The sequence below is a fragment of the Monodon monoceros genome, unplaced genomic scaffold (assembly GCF_005190385.1).
Source record: "Monodon monoceros isolate NGI ecotype Baffin Bay Population unplaced genomic scaffold, NGI_Narwhal_1 Super_Scaffold_14, whole genome shotgun sequence".
Taxonomy (NCBI): Eukaryota; Metazoa; Chordata; class Mammalia; order Artiodactyla; family Monodontidae; genus Monodon; species Monodon monoceros.
Genome location: NW_021703770.1, coordinates 53174244 through 53188608, shown reverse-complemented (window position 1 = coordinate 53188608; position 14365 = coordinate 53174244). Strand labels below are relative to the sequence as shown.

Below are 14365 nucleotides of genomic sequence, written 5' to 3'. Positions count from 1 at the left end.
TCTACTTACTCTCCATCCACTTCCGGTCTTTTACATACACAAGGAAACTTGCCACCAAAATCTATATAAAGATCATTCTCCACAATATGAAAGATTCGTCCAATGACTAGTTTATCCTTGGCAGGTCCCATCTGTGTAAGAGGAGAATGTCTCAGCATAGATGCGAAGGATTCCACATCTTTTGGAGAGCCCTAAATATGAAAAGAGATATTTATATGCATACAGTTCAATGCTAAGGTATAATATGGTAGGTATAGTAATGTCTTATAGGGGAAATTTTTAAAAGTCAATTTGCTGTATATTTACGTTTTGTAGCAATAATAAAAATACTGAAATGGAATTTTGCTTTAAAAAGCCTGGGACGCTCTTCAACTTCCTTTTCCTTCCTTTCCTTCTTGAAGAGGAGCCAGGGAAAAGCAGGCATCTGTGCTTGGTGGGGGATAGCACAGATGTGGTGGCCCAGGGTGGAATCTGGAATGTGAGCGGGATAAGGAGCCCCCTTAGACAAAGCTTCAGGCCTGGGGCAAGGAGGGGGTAGGGAGGCGAGTGTGCGAGGAGGGCATCCAAGAAGGCAATTGGCTTCATTCCTAGTACTGACCATCTGCAAAAAGCAAAATGCCTTCGAATACTGGTTTAATGAAAGTGACTATGCTTTAATACAAATTTAAGTGAGCATTAAGATAAAAATGATTAAGGGTCCTTTAATTAGCAGTCTGAACACGAGCTCTTGTTATGTAATATTTTCAAATGACTTGACTTTATCATTTTAATGTTGTATTTTAACATTATAATTTTCTTCTTTTTCCTAAAGTAAAATTTTAAAGCAAAGACAGCTTTAATTGTTTTGTGCTACTCACTTTCTAGGAGTCATCTGACGTACTGAATTTACTTGAGGTAGGGCTGAACATATAATGCAAGCTGATTACTTTTTTAACTTACCAAAATTTTTTCCAAACACATGCTTTTTCAGAAATCCACGAATACAGATTTGTGCCTTCTACTCATCTTTAATTTGTGTGTGGTGTGGTGTGTGCGCACTTCAGTTCAAACTAAGGGAAGCTGAGTTTCTGTTTGTGAGAGCTCATCACAGAAGAATATTAACAATCTGATCTGCCTATGTATATCCTGTATCTGGAATGAATTTTACATTTGTTATTTAAGGGAGAATTACTAAGAGTTTGATAATACACTTACTTTAAAAACTACAAAACCATACTTATGACAATGTTAATGCATGGGATACTCCAAGGATTAGAAAATAATCAAATGCCCAGCCAGGAGCTTACTAAGCAGAAGAATACATGCCAAACTAAAAACATAGCCACTACTCAGCTCTAGCTGCAGTTGCAGTTCAAGTCCAGTGTTGCCACATCTTTTGATCTTCCAAGAAAAGCCAGAAATCCATATATTAATGTAAAATTTCCAATTTTAAGTGTTTATACATTGAAAAAAAGTCTTTCACTTTATAAATCAGAGCACATTTTGACCTATGAACCAAAAGTTTATGACCTCTGCTTCAAGAAAAAGAAAGTCAAATCATCTGACAGATACCAAGTCCCTTAGATGCTGGAGGGAGGATATGGTGATAGATTTGTTTCAGTGGGTTGAAACCCAATGGGAAGGAATCCTTAGCACATAAGGGTTGATCTAAACCAAAGACAAGTCAGTAGACCTAGACGCCAAATAAAGCTGAAAAGGTAGCCAGGAATATTACACTTTGAGCCATAATACTAGTTTTATGATTCTACACAGTATAATATTTAATTCCTTAAACAAGCACCTTGAAAATAGTTCTTTTGCAGACAGCCAAGCGTGAAACACATCTTATAGGCTCAACACAGAAACAGCTATGAATTGTCCTCTTGATGCAAAGAGAGTAATGCGAAGTATGCTGTCAGAGACAAGTGCAGCTACTATAACCCTCTGCTGGGAACCACTATACCATCCAGAGCAGCTGGGAAGAGCACTGTTCCAGGCAAGACCAGACAGGTTATCAGCTTGGGGGTCTCATTCTGCTTACAACCTGGGAAGGTCCTTCTCATTTTTCCCTATAACCTGCTTTCCCATTACTCCGCTTCTGTGGTTGATATCTATTCTTCTTCTTCTTCATCTGTTTTTTTTTGGGGGGGACGGGGGGCAGGTAGACTTTCAATTAAAGCCATGGTGTCATTAAAACAGCAGATGAGAGGAAGATACAATAGTAGATCTAATACTTGAATACTTACTGAAGATAATTCAGCCATCACTAGGGCCTCCTCCTAAAACAACAATCTCCTTTACAACTGTGAAGGGCTGAGATTAGTATGATAGTAAATGGTATTTCCCTCTAGGTTTTAGAAAATAGAGTGTTCTTGACTATTTAATATGATCTCTTGAGATTTTTAGTAAATGTGTTGTGAAATATTTACATTATAAACTTTATAAAATTATGAATAATTATTTTAAAGGAGATTTTAAAATCAAGTAAAACAGAATGCTATTGCTTTTTGTTCCATTATTTTTGCCTTCACTTTGTTATATTTTACAATGGAAGTCAATGTGTTTTCAGTTGGTGAAATGATTTTACCACAAGTATAAGACACCTTGATCAATACCTGAATTTGCTTTTAAATTGTGTGCTTGCTATACTTTTTGGAAACTATAACAAATAATTAGACAAAGCCCTCCTTCAAAAAACATGGTCTAGAATCATCTCTGAATTCCTCATTTACTTGTCCAATGGCTTCTAAAACTAATAAATGTAGCACAATCCATGATGACAACCAACACTGTAGGCTCCTCTCATGCTGTTGCAGACTGCAAAGACTCCAGGCACACTGTCACCTTCTGGGTGTATCATAGATCTCAGTGTCTAATCCTGCTTATGGAAAATGTTGCTACAAAGTTCATTCATAAAGTTGTCATAGGTAAAGCAGGTGCCTTAGGGTGGACTGCTTCCTTTAAGAATTGGTCATAAATCTCAGATTTCCAAAGTATTCCTGTTACTCTGGTGTACTGTTTTTTCACTTTGAAGCCTGAAAGTTGAATAGCACTGCCCAGATAGAACAGGGGAAGGTAAATGAATTACAGATATAGGGAACAGTTCCACTTTCATTCATTCGTTCATCAAATATGTGTTGAATACCGAGCGCCTGTCATGTACCCCAGACTCTGTTCTAGCCTTGATATGAAAATATATGAAACAGTTAAACGAACGTGAGAAGACATTAGGGTCCAAAAATTGCTGAAAACAATTGCTACCCTCATTCAGGTTGTAAAGAGTCCTATACCAAAGGCTAAGTGGGTTAGACATTATCCTATAAGCAGTGGGAAATCAAAAGAAGTTTCTCATTAATGGGGTGACAGTACTTGTTCTTTGTTTTAAAAAAAAACTTTGGCAGCAGTATGCAAAATGGACCAGAGGAAGCGGGGGGGGGGGGGGGGGGGGGGAGGGGGGGAAAGGGTGGGGGGGGGGGGGGGGGGGGAATGGAAAGGGGGCAAACTGTTGAGAAGCTCCTCCAGTAACTAGGGCAGAGATGATAAAGGGCCTACACTGAAGCAGTGGCCATAGGGAAGAAGGGATACAGAGCTATTTGCCAAACAGTACAGCAAAGACTTGATACCCAATTGGCTGTAGAAAGCAAGGGAAAAGGGGAGCCACTGACGAGGTGGGAGAGCAGTGCAGCAGAAGTAAGAGAGTTAGTTTCACACTTATTAGGTTTCTTATACCCATAAAATTTTAGGGTGACACTGTCTATCTGGTAGGTAGTTAAAAATAATACTGCACTTTTTTTTTTTTTTTTTTGCCACACCACACGATTTGTGGGATCTCAGTTCCCCAACCAGGTATTGAACCCAGGCCACAGCAGTGAAAGCACCAAATCCTAACCACTAGACCACCAGGGAACTCCCATGGTGCACATATTCATATACATACTTACATAAATTTACAAATATGTTTACAGTAATATTATATAGATACAAATTCCTCAAAAGAAATATATCAAATGCTAACTGTAAAAATTTACATATAGAACTTTTTTCTTTATATTATTATTATTTTTTTTTTTTGCAGTACACGGGCCTCTCACTGTTGTGGCCTCTCCCGTTGCGGAGCACAGGCTCTGGACGCACAGGCTCAGCGGCCATGGCTCACGGGCCTAGAAGCTCCGCGGCATGTGGGATCTTTCCAGATCGGGGCATGAACCCGTGTCCCCTGCATCGGCAGGCGGACTCTCAACCACTGTGCCACCAGAGAAGCCCTCTTTATATTATTTATATTAGAAAATCTAGAACACAAAGAATATGTAGTACTTAAAATTTTTTAATATATAAAGCCTATGTACATATGTATGTATGTATAAAACTATCATGCAGGGACTTCCTTGGTGGCACAGTGGTTAAGAATCCACCTGCCAATGCAGGGGACACAAGTCCAAGCCCTGGTCCGGGAAGATCCCACATGCCATGGAGCAGCTAAGCCCATGTGCCACAACTACTGAGCCTGCGCGCTAGAGCCCATGAGCCACAACTACTGAAGACCGCGCGCCTAGAGCCCGAGCTCCACAACAAGAGAAGCCACTGCAATGAGAAGCCCGTGCACCACAACGAAGAGTAGCCCCCGCTGGCCACAACTAGAGAAAGCCCACACACACAGCAACGAAGACCCAACACAGCCGAAAATAAGTTAATTAATTAATTAATTAAAAAAAAGAAATAAACTTAAAAAAAACATAATGCATATGAAGACATTTAATACAGAGCTTGGAATCAGAGGCTACTAGCACTAAAGGAAACACAAGGTATCAGCGAGTCCAGACACCTCATTTCACAGACGATCACCATACCTGCTTCTCACAGCCACATGATAGGCTGAACAGCGATTTAAATACAACTGCCTCAAAAGGTGGAAAGTAGAGAGAAACATTATTTTAAAACTTAAAAGTAAGGACAGAGTACAGTAGAATAACAGAAATATTTAGGAAATCTGGGTTCTATGGTCAACTCAGCGACTAAATAACTAAAAAATCTTGAGTAATAAGTCTTCTAACCTCTCTAGGTCTGCCTTCTCATTTGTAAATGAAAAGACTGGATACCTACCAAGTTGAGTAGTAGGAATTCCTAAATATTCTAAAATATAAAAATGTTTTTTTAAAGTAACAAACTATTGAAAAGGGAAGACAAATCCTACCCAGTCCCTTTTTAAACATAAACAATAACAAAAATAATGAAATGCTCTATGTACTTTACTTCATATTAGTTAGCAAGAAAAACATTTCATCATGTGTCTTCTCTGACAAGTAACTTAAAAGTGACTCCCTTCTATATACAGATTGCCAACAAACACATGAAAGGATGCTCAACATCACTAATCATTAGAGAAATGCAAATCAAAACTACAATGAGGGGTTTTCCCTGGTGGCACAGTGGTTAAGAAGCTGCCTGCCAATGCAGGAGACACTGATTTGAGCCCTGGTCCAGGAAGATCCCACATACCGCGGATCAACTAAACCCGTGCACCGCAACTACTGAGCCTGTGCTCCGCAGCAAGAGAAGCCACCGCAATGAGAAGACCACGCACCACAACAAAGAGTAGCCCCGGCTCTCCGCAGCTAGAGGAAGCCCACCCACAGCAACAAAGACCCAACGCATGCAAAAATAAATAAAAATAAAATAAATTTATATATAAAAAAACTACAATGAGGTATCACCTCACACCAGTCAGAATGGCCATTATCAAAAAATCTACAAACAATAAATGCTGGAGAGGGTGTGGAGAAAAGGGAACCCTCTCGCACTGTTGGTGGGAATGTAAATTGATACAGTCACTATGGAGAACAGTATGGAGGTTCCTTAAAAAACTAAAAATAGAATTACCATATGATCCAGCAATCCCACTACTGGGCATATACCCTGAGAAAACCATAATTCAAAAAGAGTCATATACCACAATGTTCACTGCAGCTGTATTTACAATAGCCAGGACATGGAAGCAACCTAAGTGTCCATCGACAGATGAATGGATAAAGAAGATGTGGCACATATATACAATGGAATATTACTCAGCCATAAAAAGAAACGAAATCGAGTTATTTGTAGTGAGGTGGATGGACCTAGAGTCTGTCATACAGAGTGAAGTAAGTCAGAAAGAGAAAAACAAATACCATATGCTAATATATACATATGGAATCTGAAAAAAAAACAGGTTCTGAAGAACCTAGGGGCAGGACAGGAATAAAGACGCAGACGTAGAGAATGAACTTGAGGACATGGGGAGGGGGAAAGATAAGCGGGAATGAAGTAAGAGAGTGGCATGGACATATATACACTACCAAATGTAAAATAGATAGCTAGTGGGAAGCAGCCACATAGCACAGGGAGATCAGCTTGGTGCTTTGTGACCACCTAGAAGGGTGGGATAGGGAGGGTGGGAGGGAGATGCAAGAGGGAGGAGATATGGAGATATATGTGTATGTATAGCTGATTCACTTCGTTATAAAGCAGAAACTAACACACCATCATAAAGCAATTATACTCCAATAAAGATGTTTAAAAAAAGATATCAGAATGAAATGTTTATGTATTACAAAAAAAAAAAAGACTCCCTTCTATTAACTATGCTGCAACAACTTCAGTTTCCTCAACCCTAACCAGTAAATGTTATGCTTGTAACAATGCTCTTTTAGTAAAATTAATGGATTAGTGGTTCAAGATGGCAGAATGAGTACCTACATTTCTCTTTTCCCTTCCTGAAATTCCATTCAGATGGTAAAATGAACGAAAAAATTACAAACCCTCAGTATTAAAGAGAAGAAAATGGAGACAAAAAGTATATGAGATTTCAACAACTATTTAGTGGACTGAAAACATGTAGAAGGGTGGTAACTAGTGAAGCAGAATGAAGGAAACTGCAGCTAAAAACACATGCAGTATGAAAATAAGTCAATCTATTCTGAAGAATCCCATAAAGGTGCTGGACTCCATCAGGCCAGGAATTATAGAAAGCTGGAATGAGAAGAGAGGCTGAAAACAAAGGGAATAATTAAAAGAATACAGGCAGGGAAGGCAATTTTCTGTCAAGCACGGAACACCTGGCAGAAAGGCCAAGTGCACAATACCTAATAATAAGGCATTTATTGCCCTGGCAAAATAAATACAATAAACTTTTTTTCTCTTCTCTAAAAAACATAATAATAATTGAATAAATTGTCTAGAGAAATAAGTTAGGAGGGTTGGTTATGCAGCAATAGGTAACTTAGCCCATCAGGAAAGAAAAGAATCGAAATGACAGGTCTTTGGCAAGGTACCAGCAATTAGCAAGGCCTGGAGTAGGAGGGCGGGCTCCTGAAGGCTCTGAAGTCAAACCACATGGTTCACGTCCTGGCGGTACCACTTACCAGCTCTGTGGTTGGGGCAATGCACTTAGACTCTCTGTGCTGCTGTTTACTCACCTATAAAATGGGGTTAATAATTATACCTATTTTACAGGGTTGAGGATTAAATAAACACATGACTATACGTAAAGCTCTCAAACTGTGCCTCTGACAGGGCAAACACCTCCTAAAATGTAGCTTTAAACAAAAAATTAATCAATTTCTTATAGACCCAGTCACCATCAAGTTTTATGGATAACCCTAGTAGTTTTCAAACAGAACAATTTTGCCTGCCCTCCCTCTCCCCACCCCCCAAATCCCCCTTCTTCCCCGGGGACATTTGTCAATGCCTGAAGACATGTTTGATTCCCATGACTGGGGATGTTACTGGAATGCACGGGGTAGGGGCCGGGGATGCTGTTAAACACCCTACAATGTACAGGGCAGCCCCCACAGCAAAGAATTATCTGGTCCGAAGTGTCACCAGTGCCAAGACTGAAAAACCCTGCACTCAGCAGACCCAGGAGCACACGGCAGGCCAGGTATAGGAGCAATGTCCGTTGCATTTAGGGAGATCTAGGATGGAAGGCAAGAAAAAAGATTAAGGGAGTGAGATCCTAAGATAGAACGGCTGCCAAGTAGTTCTAGACTGAGTAAGAAGAAAGGTAGACCCAGAAAAAAAGTTGATAGACTGGTAGACAAAGGTGGGATTCAGGAAATGGAGAAGGTGAAGAGGGTAAAACTGTGGTCCAAGAGGACTCAGGAGTTTGAGAACTTGAAGATAGCGTTCCAAGTGATAATGAATTTGTATACATATAAATTATGGTATATCTGCAATTAAAAGAAAGTAGAAATGAAGGTCTAAGAATATGATACTTAGAATACGATGTGCATCTCTGTTGCCCAAGTATTAGTAAAGTCATCGATGTACATGCTGAAGTCCATGAAGATGGCAAGTAAGAAGGGGAAAAGAGAAAAGCTGTGAGTCAAATGCTGAAGAAAAAACCTCAAAGAATTGAGAAGATTTCTATCAAGGAATCTTTTCTTAAATATTTCTAACACAACAGTGGTCTGAAATGGTAGAGAAGCAAGAACCAAAATGACTCCTTTTCTTCTCAGACCCATCTGAGAAGTAGTGTTATCAAGAGAAATCGAGGAAGAAAGCAAGAAACACTTGTGAGAAGCTTAAAGGGAGACTGTGCACAGAAAGATTTAGGAGACTTGGGACCAAGGAATACAAACCTAGAGAGCAGGCTGAAGGAAAGAAGGCAAGTAAATGTGAAAGAACAGTTATCTCCATGATAACCCAGAGAACAAAGAAGAAACTTCTGGAACTTCTAGTGATGGTTTTTTACTTCACCCTTTAAACTGTTGTTTTTTGTGAATGCTTTAAAATGTGTATAATAAATAGTACTGTAGTACATAAATCTTTTTAAAGTAAATATTGGGGCTTCCCTGGTGGCACAGTGGTTAAGAATCCACCTGCCAATGCAGGGGACACGGGTTCGAGCCCTGGTCCAGGAAGATCCCACATGCCGTGGAGCAACTAAGCCCGTGCGCCACAGCTACTGAGCCTGCGCTCTAGAGCCCGCGAGCCATAACTACTGAAGCCCGCATGCCACAACTACTGAAGCCCGCGTGCCTAGAGCCTGTGCTCCACAACAAGAGAAGCCACCGCAATGAGAAGCCCGCGTACTGCAACGAAGAGAAGCCCCTGCTCGCTGCAACTAGACTAAGCCTGCACACAACGAAGACCCAACAAAGCCAAAAATAAATAAATGAAATAAATAAATATTGGAAGATGTGTTCAAAAATTTCTTAATGAAGGGGCATTATCAAAAAAGTTTAGAAACCTTTATAATAGAGGTATATCATAGTAGCAGGAGAATAATTATGCCGGATAGGGAGAAATATAGTTACAAGAGGAGACTGGATAACCAGCATGATCTTGCTAATTTATAGCCACAGAAATTGAGGATATATGTGGGAATGGATCCTAAGGATACTGGATCAGGGTGAGAGGAAGACAGTGTTGCCTTGAGCCAAATTTACCAATATAGGCTCACTAAGCAGAGATTCAGATACAATACATTAGCTTAAATGGCTGAGAGTGATAGGCTATACTAGATGAAGCTGAAATACCAGAACTTCCTCAGTATACCACAAAGAAAGGTATCCAAAAGCTTGAAGTGAATGGAATGCTGGAGTGAACTTACTGTTTATGATCTGTTCACCACTCCTTACTATGGCCCCCAAGAGGATCTATAAGATACTCACTTCACCAAGGCTAAGAGAAGTACCTGTGTGAAGGGAGCACCAACATTCCTGAAAGCTGTGTGGCAGTGATTCTCTGTAGTCCAGGACCGACAGTGAGAACTGCTGCCAACAAGAGCTCCCTGAATTCCATGTAGATAATGTGGCAGGAGTCAAGCCAGCACTTACTAGCCAACAACATGGTGGGCACCGTTATCACGATGCAGCAGAGCCTAACAGCAATCCAACTAATCTGACCCGTAGAGCTCTTTGGTGTTGGCTGGTTGGTTATGGTGTCCTTAGAAATAAAATAGATGGGAAAACTCTAGTTCTAGAGAACAGAAGTCTGACTTGAATACCACATATGAATATCAAGGCCCCTCAACCAATTCCCAAAGTTGAAGCAATTCTCAGACACCAAGCCTTCTGAATGAAGAGGAGCTTGTGTCCCCTTGAGGAAAGATCCCGCTACAAAAGCAAACATTTATATCACCCATCTTCCTTCTAGCTTTCCCAAAAGGAGCTGTGGCTATTTACCAGAATGTTCACTGAGGAAGGAAAAATCATCAGACCTTTCAGGGATTATCTGAACTGATGCTAACTCTTCAAGAACCAACTCAATGCCAGTCAGAACAGGGGCTTACGGAGATCACGTGATAAATGGAGTTTTAACTCAGCTCTATCCCATGAACCTGCTCTATAGTTCTCTCCCTAGTTCCAGAATGCACAACTGGAATAGGTATACTCAGCAACCGACAGGATCCCTACACTGGTTCCTTGATCTGTGGAGTGAAGGCTATTAAGGTACAGAAGGCCAAGTAAAAGATGAATTTGTTTGGTAGGTAGTAGAACTTCCCCTACCTACCAAACAAGTAAATCAAAGGCAATACCACATTCCTAGAGGTATTGCAGCAATTAGTGCCACTATCAAGGACCTGGAAGATGCACGGTGGTGATTCCCACCACATGCCCATTCAACTTGCCTATGAGGCCCTGCAGAAAACAGACAGGTCTTAGAAAATGACAATTTATTATCATAAACTTAATCAAGTGGTAACTCCGATTTCAGCTATTCCAGATGTCATTTCACGGCTGGAGCAAATCAAATATCCTCCAGCACCTGGTATGCAATAATTATCTAACAAATGCTTTCTTTTTCTAGACCTGCTAGTAAAGACTATATACCTCCAGGTTACATTAATTCTCTAGCTCTATGCCATAATCTAGTCTACAAAGACTTTGATTGCCACTCCATTCCACTGGACAGCATGCTGCTCCATTTCATATGCTGATTAGACCTGGAAGCAGAAAGCTGCAACTCCTCCTGACACATGGTAAGACACATATATGCCAGTGGGTGGGAAATAAATCCCACAAAAATACTGGGCCTTAGTGAAATTCCTAGGGAGCCAATGGTCTGGGCTACGTCAACTTACCCTTTCTTACCACTAAGAAAGAAGCTCAATGCCTAGTGGGTCTCTTTGAATTTTGTAGGCAACAAATACCTCATTTGGACATGCTTCTTCAACTCTTTTACCAAGTAACCCCAAAAGTTGCCAGTTTTGAGTGGTGCCCAGAACAATACAAGGCTCTGTAAAAGGTCTAGGCTATCAGGTAAGCTCTTCTGCTACTTGAGTTTTACAACCCAGCAGATGTGGCAGTGGCAGTATATACACGTAGAATGAGATTCTGACAGACCTCCCTAGGTGAAGAGTAGTGCAGAGCTAGAGTACCTTTGAATGACAGCAGTAAAGGACTTTGAGCATATACTTGAATGATCATTTTGCCTGGAAAGAGAGATGGCCTAAGGTGGGATCTATATTGATTCGTGTGAAGTGACTAATGATTTTGCTGGATGGTCAGGGATTTAGCAGGAACATGACTGGGAAATAGATAACAAGAAGGTCTGGGAAAGAGATAGGAAGATAGAATGGACAGAGTGAGAAAATAAATGTGAATCATTTCTTCTGCAGAAAAGAATCTTAATAATCAAGGGATAAGATAACTAGTCATGTGGAGGTCAGTCAACCTCTTTCCCCAGCCACTCCTGCTCACCTCCTCAGTGGGTTCAAGAACAAAGCTGCCAAGACAGCAGGGATTGCTTCTGTCTTAGGGGTAGGGGAGGTATCTCACATGTCCCAGACTACTGACCAACTAGGCATTTTACCAGGTGCAGGCCCAAATCCCTACAAACCAGGCTCCATTCAAATGTGATAGTTTCCTTTATTTCCTATGTTATTTAATACCTATAGATAAAAACAAACTTAAGAGTTGTAATCACATTAGAAAAATTAATCAAAAGAGAAAATCTTAATATAACCTTTAAAAGAAAAAACAAAGCAAAATCCAAACACATTAAAAGAAGGGAGTGAGATGCCTGAGCAAAAATAAGAGTTAAGAAAGATATTCAACTAGTGAAAGCTAATGCTGACTTGAGAAGTCCTAAGAGTCTGATTGCGTATGATCAGAGCATATGACCACCCACAAAACAAAATACATACAGAATATATTCATCTTTTCTTTGTAGGAAATGCATAGTACTATTTATAGGTATATTATAGCTGTTGATTAAAAACCCTATTTTTCCTAGAGATTTATATCTACCTCAATACACTCTTTCATTGTTTTTATATTAACTGGTCATTTCCTCTAAACCTGCTTTGAAAATGTTAGACTCTACTGTGAAACTAGACATTTCAGAAGGTTTTATATATTAGTTGGAGATAACTCTCCTAAAATTCTCTAATGTAAAAACCAGGGAGCACCATGGTTAAAACCAGAAATATTTTTCATCATTCCTTTACATATTAGTTTTTAAAACATTTGTGTAATTTTTAAGTTGTCAATATAAAACTAGTGAGAAAACAAAGGGTTAAATAAAGCTGTATAATACTGCTATTTTATGAATTTAGAAGACTTAAAACTTATACTAAAAATAAGAGAATTGAAACAAATCCTTCAAGTAAGCTATTTTTTGGATTTTCCCAGTATTCTGAAAGGACAAAACAGCTGATTTAAATATTCTATCTTCTGGAATATTCCAGCATTTTGAAATAAAAAGTGCCGATAAGAAATATTCATGAAAAAGTAAAAAATAACATTTAAAAATATTTACATAAACTAATATATTGCTAAAATGAAACTATAAAGTATAACATCAGTATTCTATATAAATAAGCTAAAATAAAATGTTATTCTCCATCTTAAAAAAATAAAACATTCTGTGTAGCCTCAAAAACTCTTGCAAACCATTTTATCAATGTGCTGAAAAGTAATATGCCCCCCTCTACTGTTAAGAAACAGTAATATTCATAAAGCAGAAAACCAATTCTTTGCTCAACTATTGCCACCCTGTGGCTATAAGGTGGATCTTTCACTATACCATAGCTCTCCATCGGCTTAACAGGTTCTACAAATCTCTATTGTCTAAGTGACATAAAAGGGTGAAAGTTTTTAAAATAGTAAAAAAAAGAAAGAAAAAAAAAGAAAAAAGGTATTTAACTTTAAAAATGTATTTAGCAAACATTTACCACGTCCTGTATTCATAAGTATGTGTTACGTTGGTTACAAAAATGAAAAGGACTTGGTCCCATCCTAAAAAAAAATAAACAAAAAAACACTTAAAGAGATACATGCATAAACCAATCTTAAAGCTAATGAATCAAGGAAAAGATAATGGATAAGTGAGCATGGATGAGTAAATGGCCTTTCAGGTCATTTAAACTTGAGATTCCTTTAACTGGTAACCTCACTGAAATTTTAGGATAGGGAATTCACGATGAACTGTCCTTGATTAAATTCCTGCCTGCAGGGGAAAGTCCCTTTTAAGGATAACTTGCTTGGCTCTTACTGAATATCACTTATTTCTGAGGTGCACATATATATACATGTCTGCACTTTGAGAGTAAGAATTAAACCAATGGGTAGGATGTCAACTTTCATTCCTATGTATATATACATTTTAATCCAATAACATGAGATGTTATTTCTCATTTATAGTTATTCAGACATCAAACTGTGTAAATCTTATTCCAATTCATATCAAAAAATATATATTAAATCCCTACTTATGTGTAAGGCATTATGCAAGGAATGAAAAGGGTAAATAAAAAACTATCCCGACCTTCAAGAATTACAATCTAGGAGACGGGATAAAACAAGTTCACAAATGGCTCTAATATAACTTAAGAGTTATGTGTGTAAAATAAAGGTAGCATAAAACAAAGCCCCAAGACATTCAGAAGGAGTTTCACCTGACTGGTGAAATGACAAAGGCCTAAAAGAACAGGTGATTTTTACTATGGAATTTGCACGCAGGGAAGCTAATTCTAGGGGAAAGAGCAAAGGTAAAGAAATAATGCTTTGTTTAGGGAACAGCAAACTGTTTACCTTCTAAAAACATTTTTTTAAGCAGAAACCATGTTACAAATTAAATCTTACATAGAACCCCAATATATATAACATTAAGTGTAGTATTTTGTTGGTATAAGTGTATTTTATGAGTTCAAATTGATAGCATTTACTTATTAAGTCAAAAAATGTGAACATGCAGTTATTTTGATAAAAATTACAAACTGGTATCAGAGGTGAGAGATAAACAACTCCAGTTCCCAACTTTTGTATTTTGTTTTGACTGTCCACTACCAAGAAAATCCACTTATAATACCCCACATGTATAAGTGGGTGAGGAAACAGGCACTGTCATGCACTGTCAGGCACTGTCATGTAAGTGGAAGTGTGCAGTCTGTATGTATCAAAAC

At 38.8% G+C, this 14365-nt stretch overlaps 1 protein-coding gene across 1 annotated transcript in view; it reads right to left on the bottom strand.

Annotated features, from left to right (window-relative positions):
• Positions 1–14365, bottom strand: part of MRPS28 (mitochondrial ribosomal protein S28) — a 100724-nt gene that overhangs the window by 83912 nt on the left and 2447 nt on the right. The window contains exon 2 of the mRNA XM_029222575.1: positions 10–191. Within this exon, the coding sequence (XP_029078408.1) occupies positions 10–191 (182 nt within the window). The remainder of the gene's footprint in view (positions 1–9; positions 192–14365) is intronic.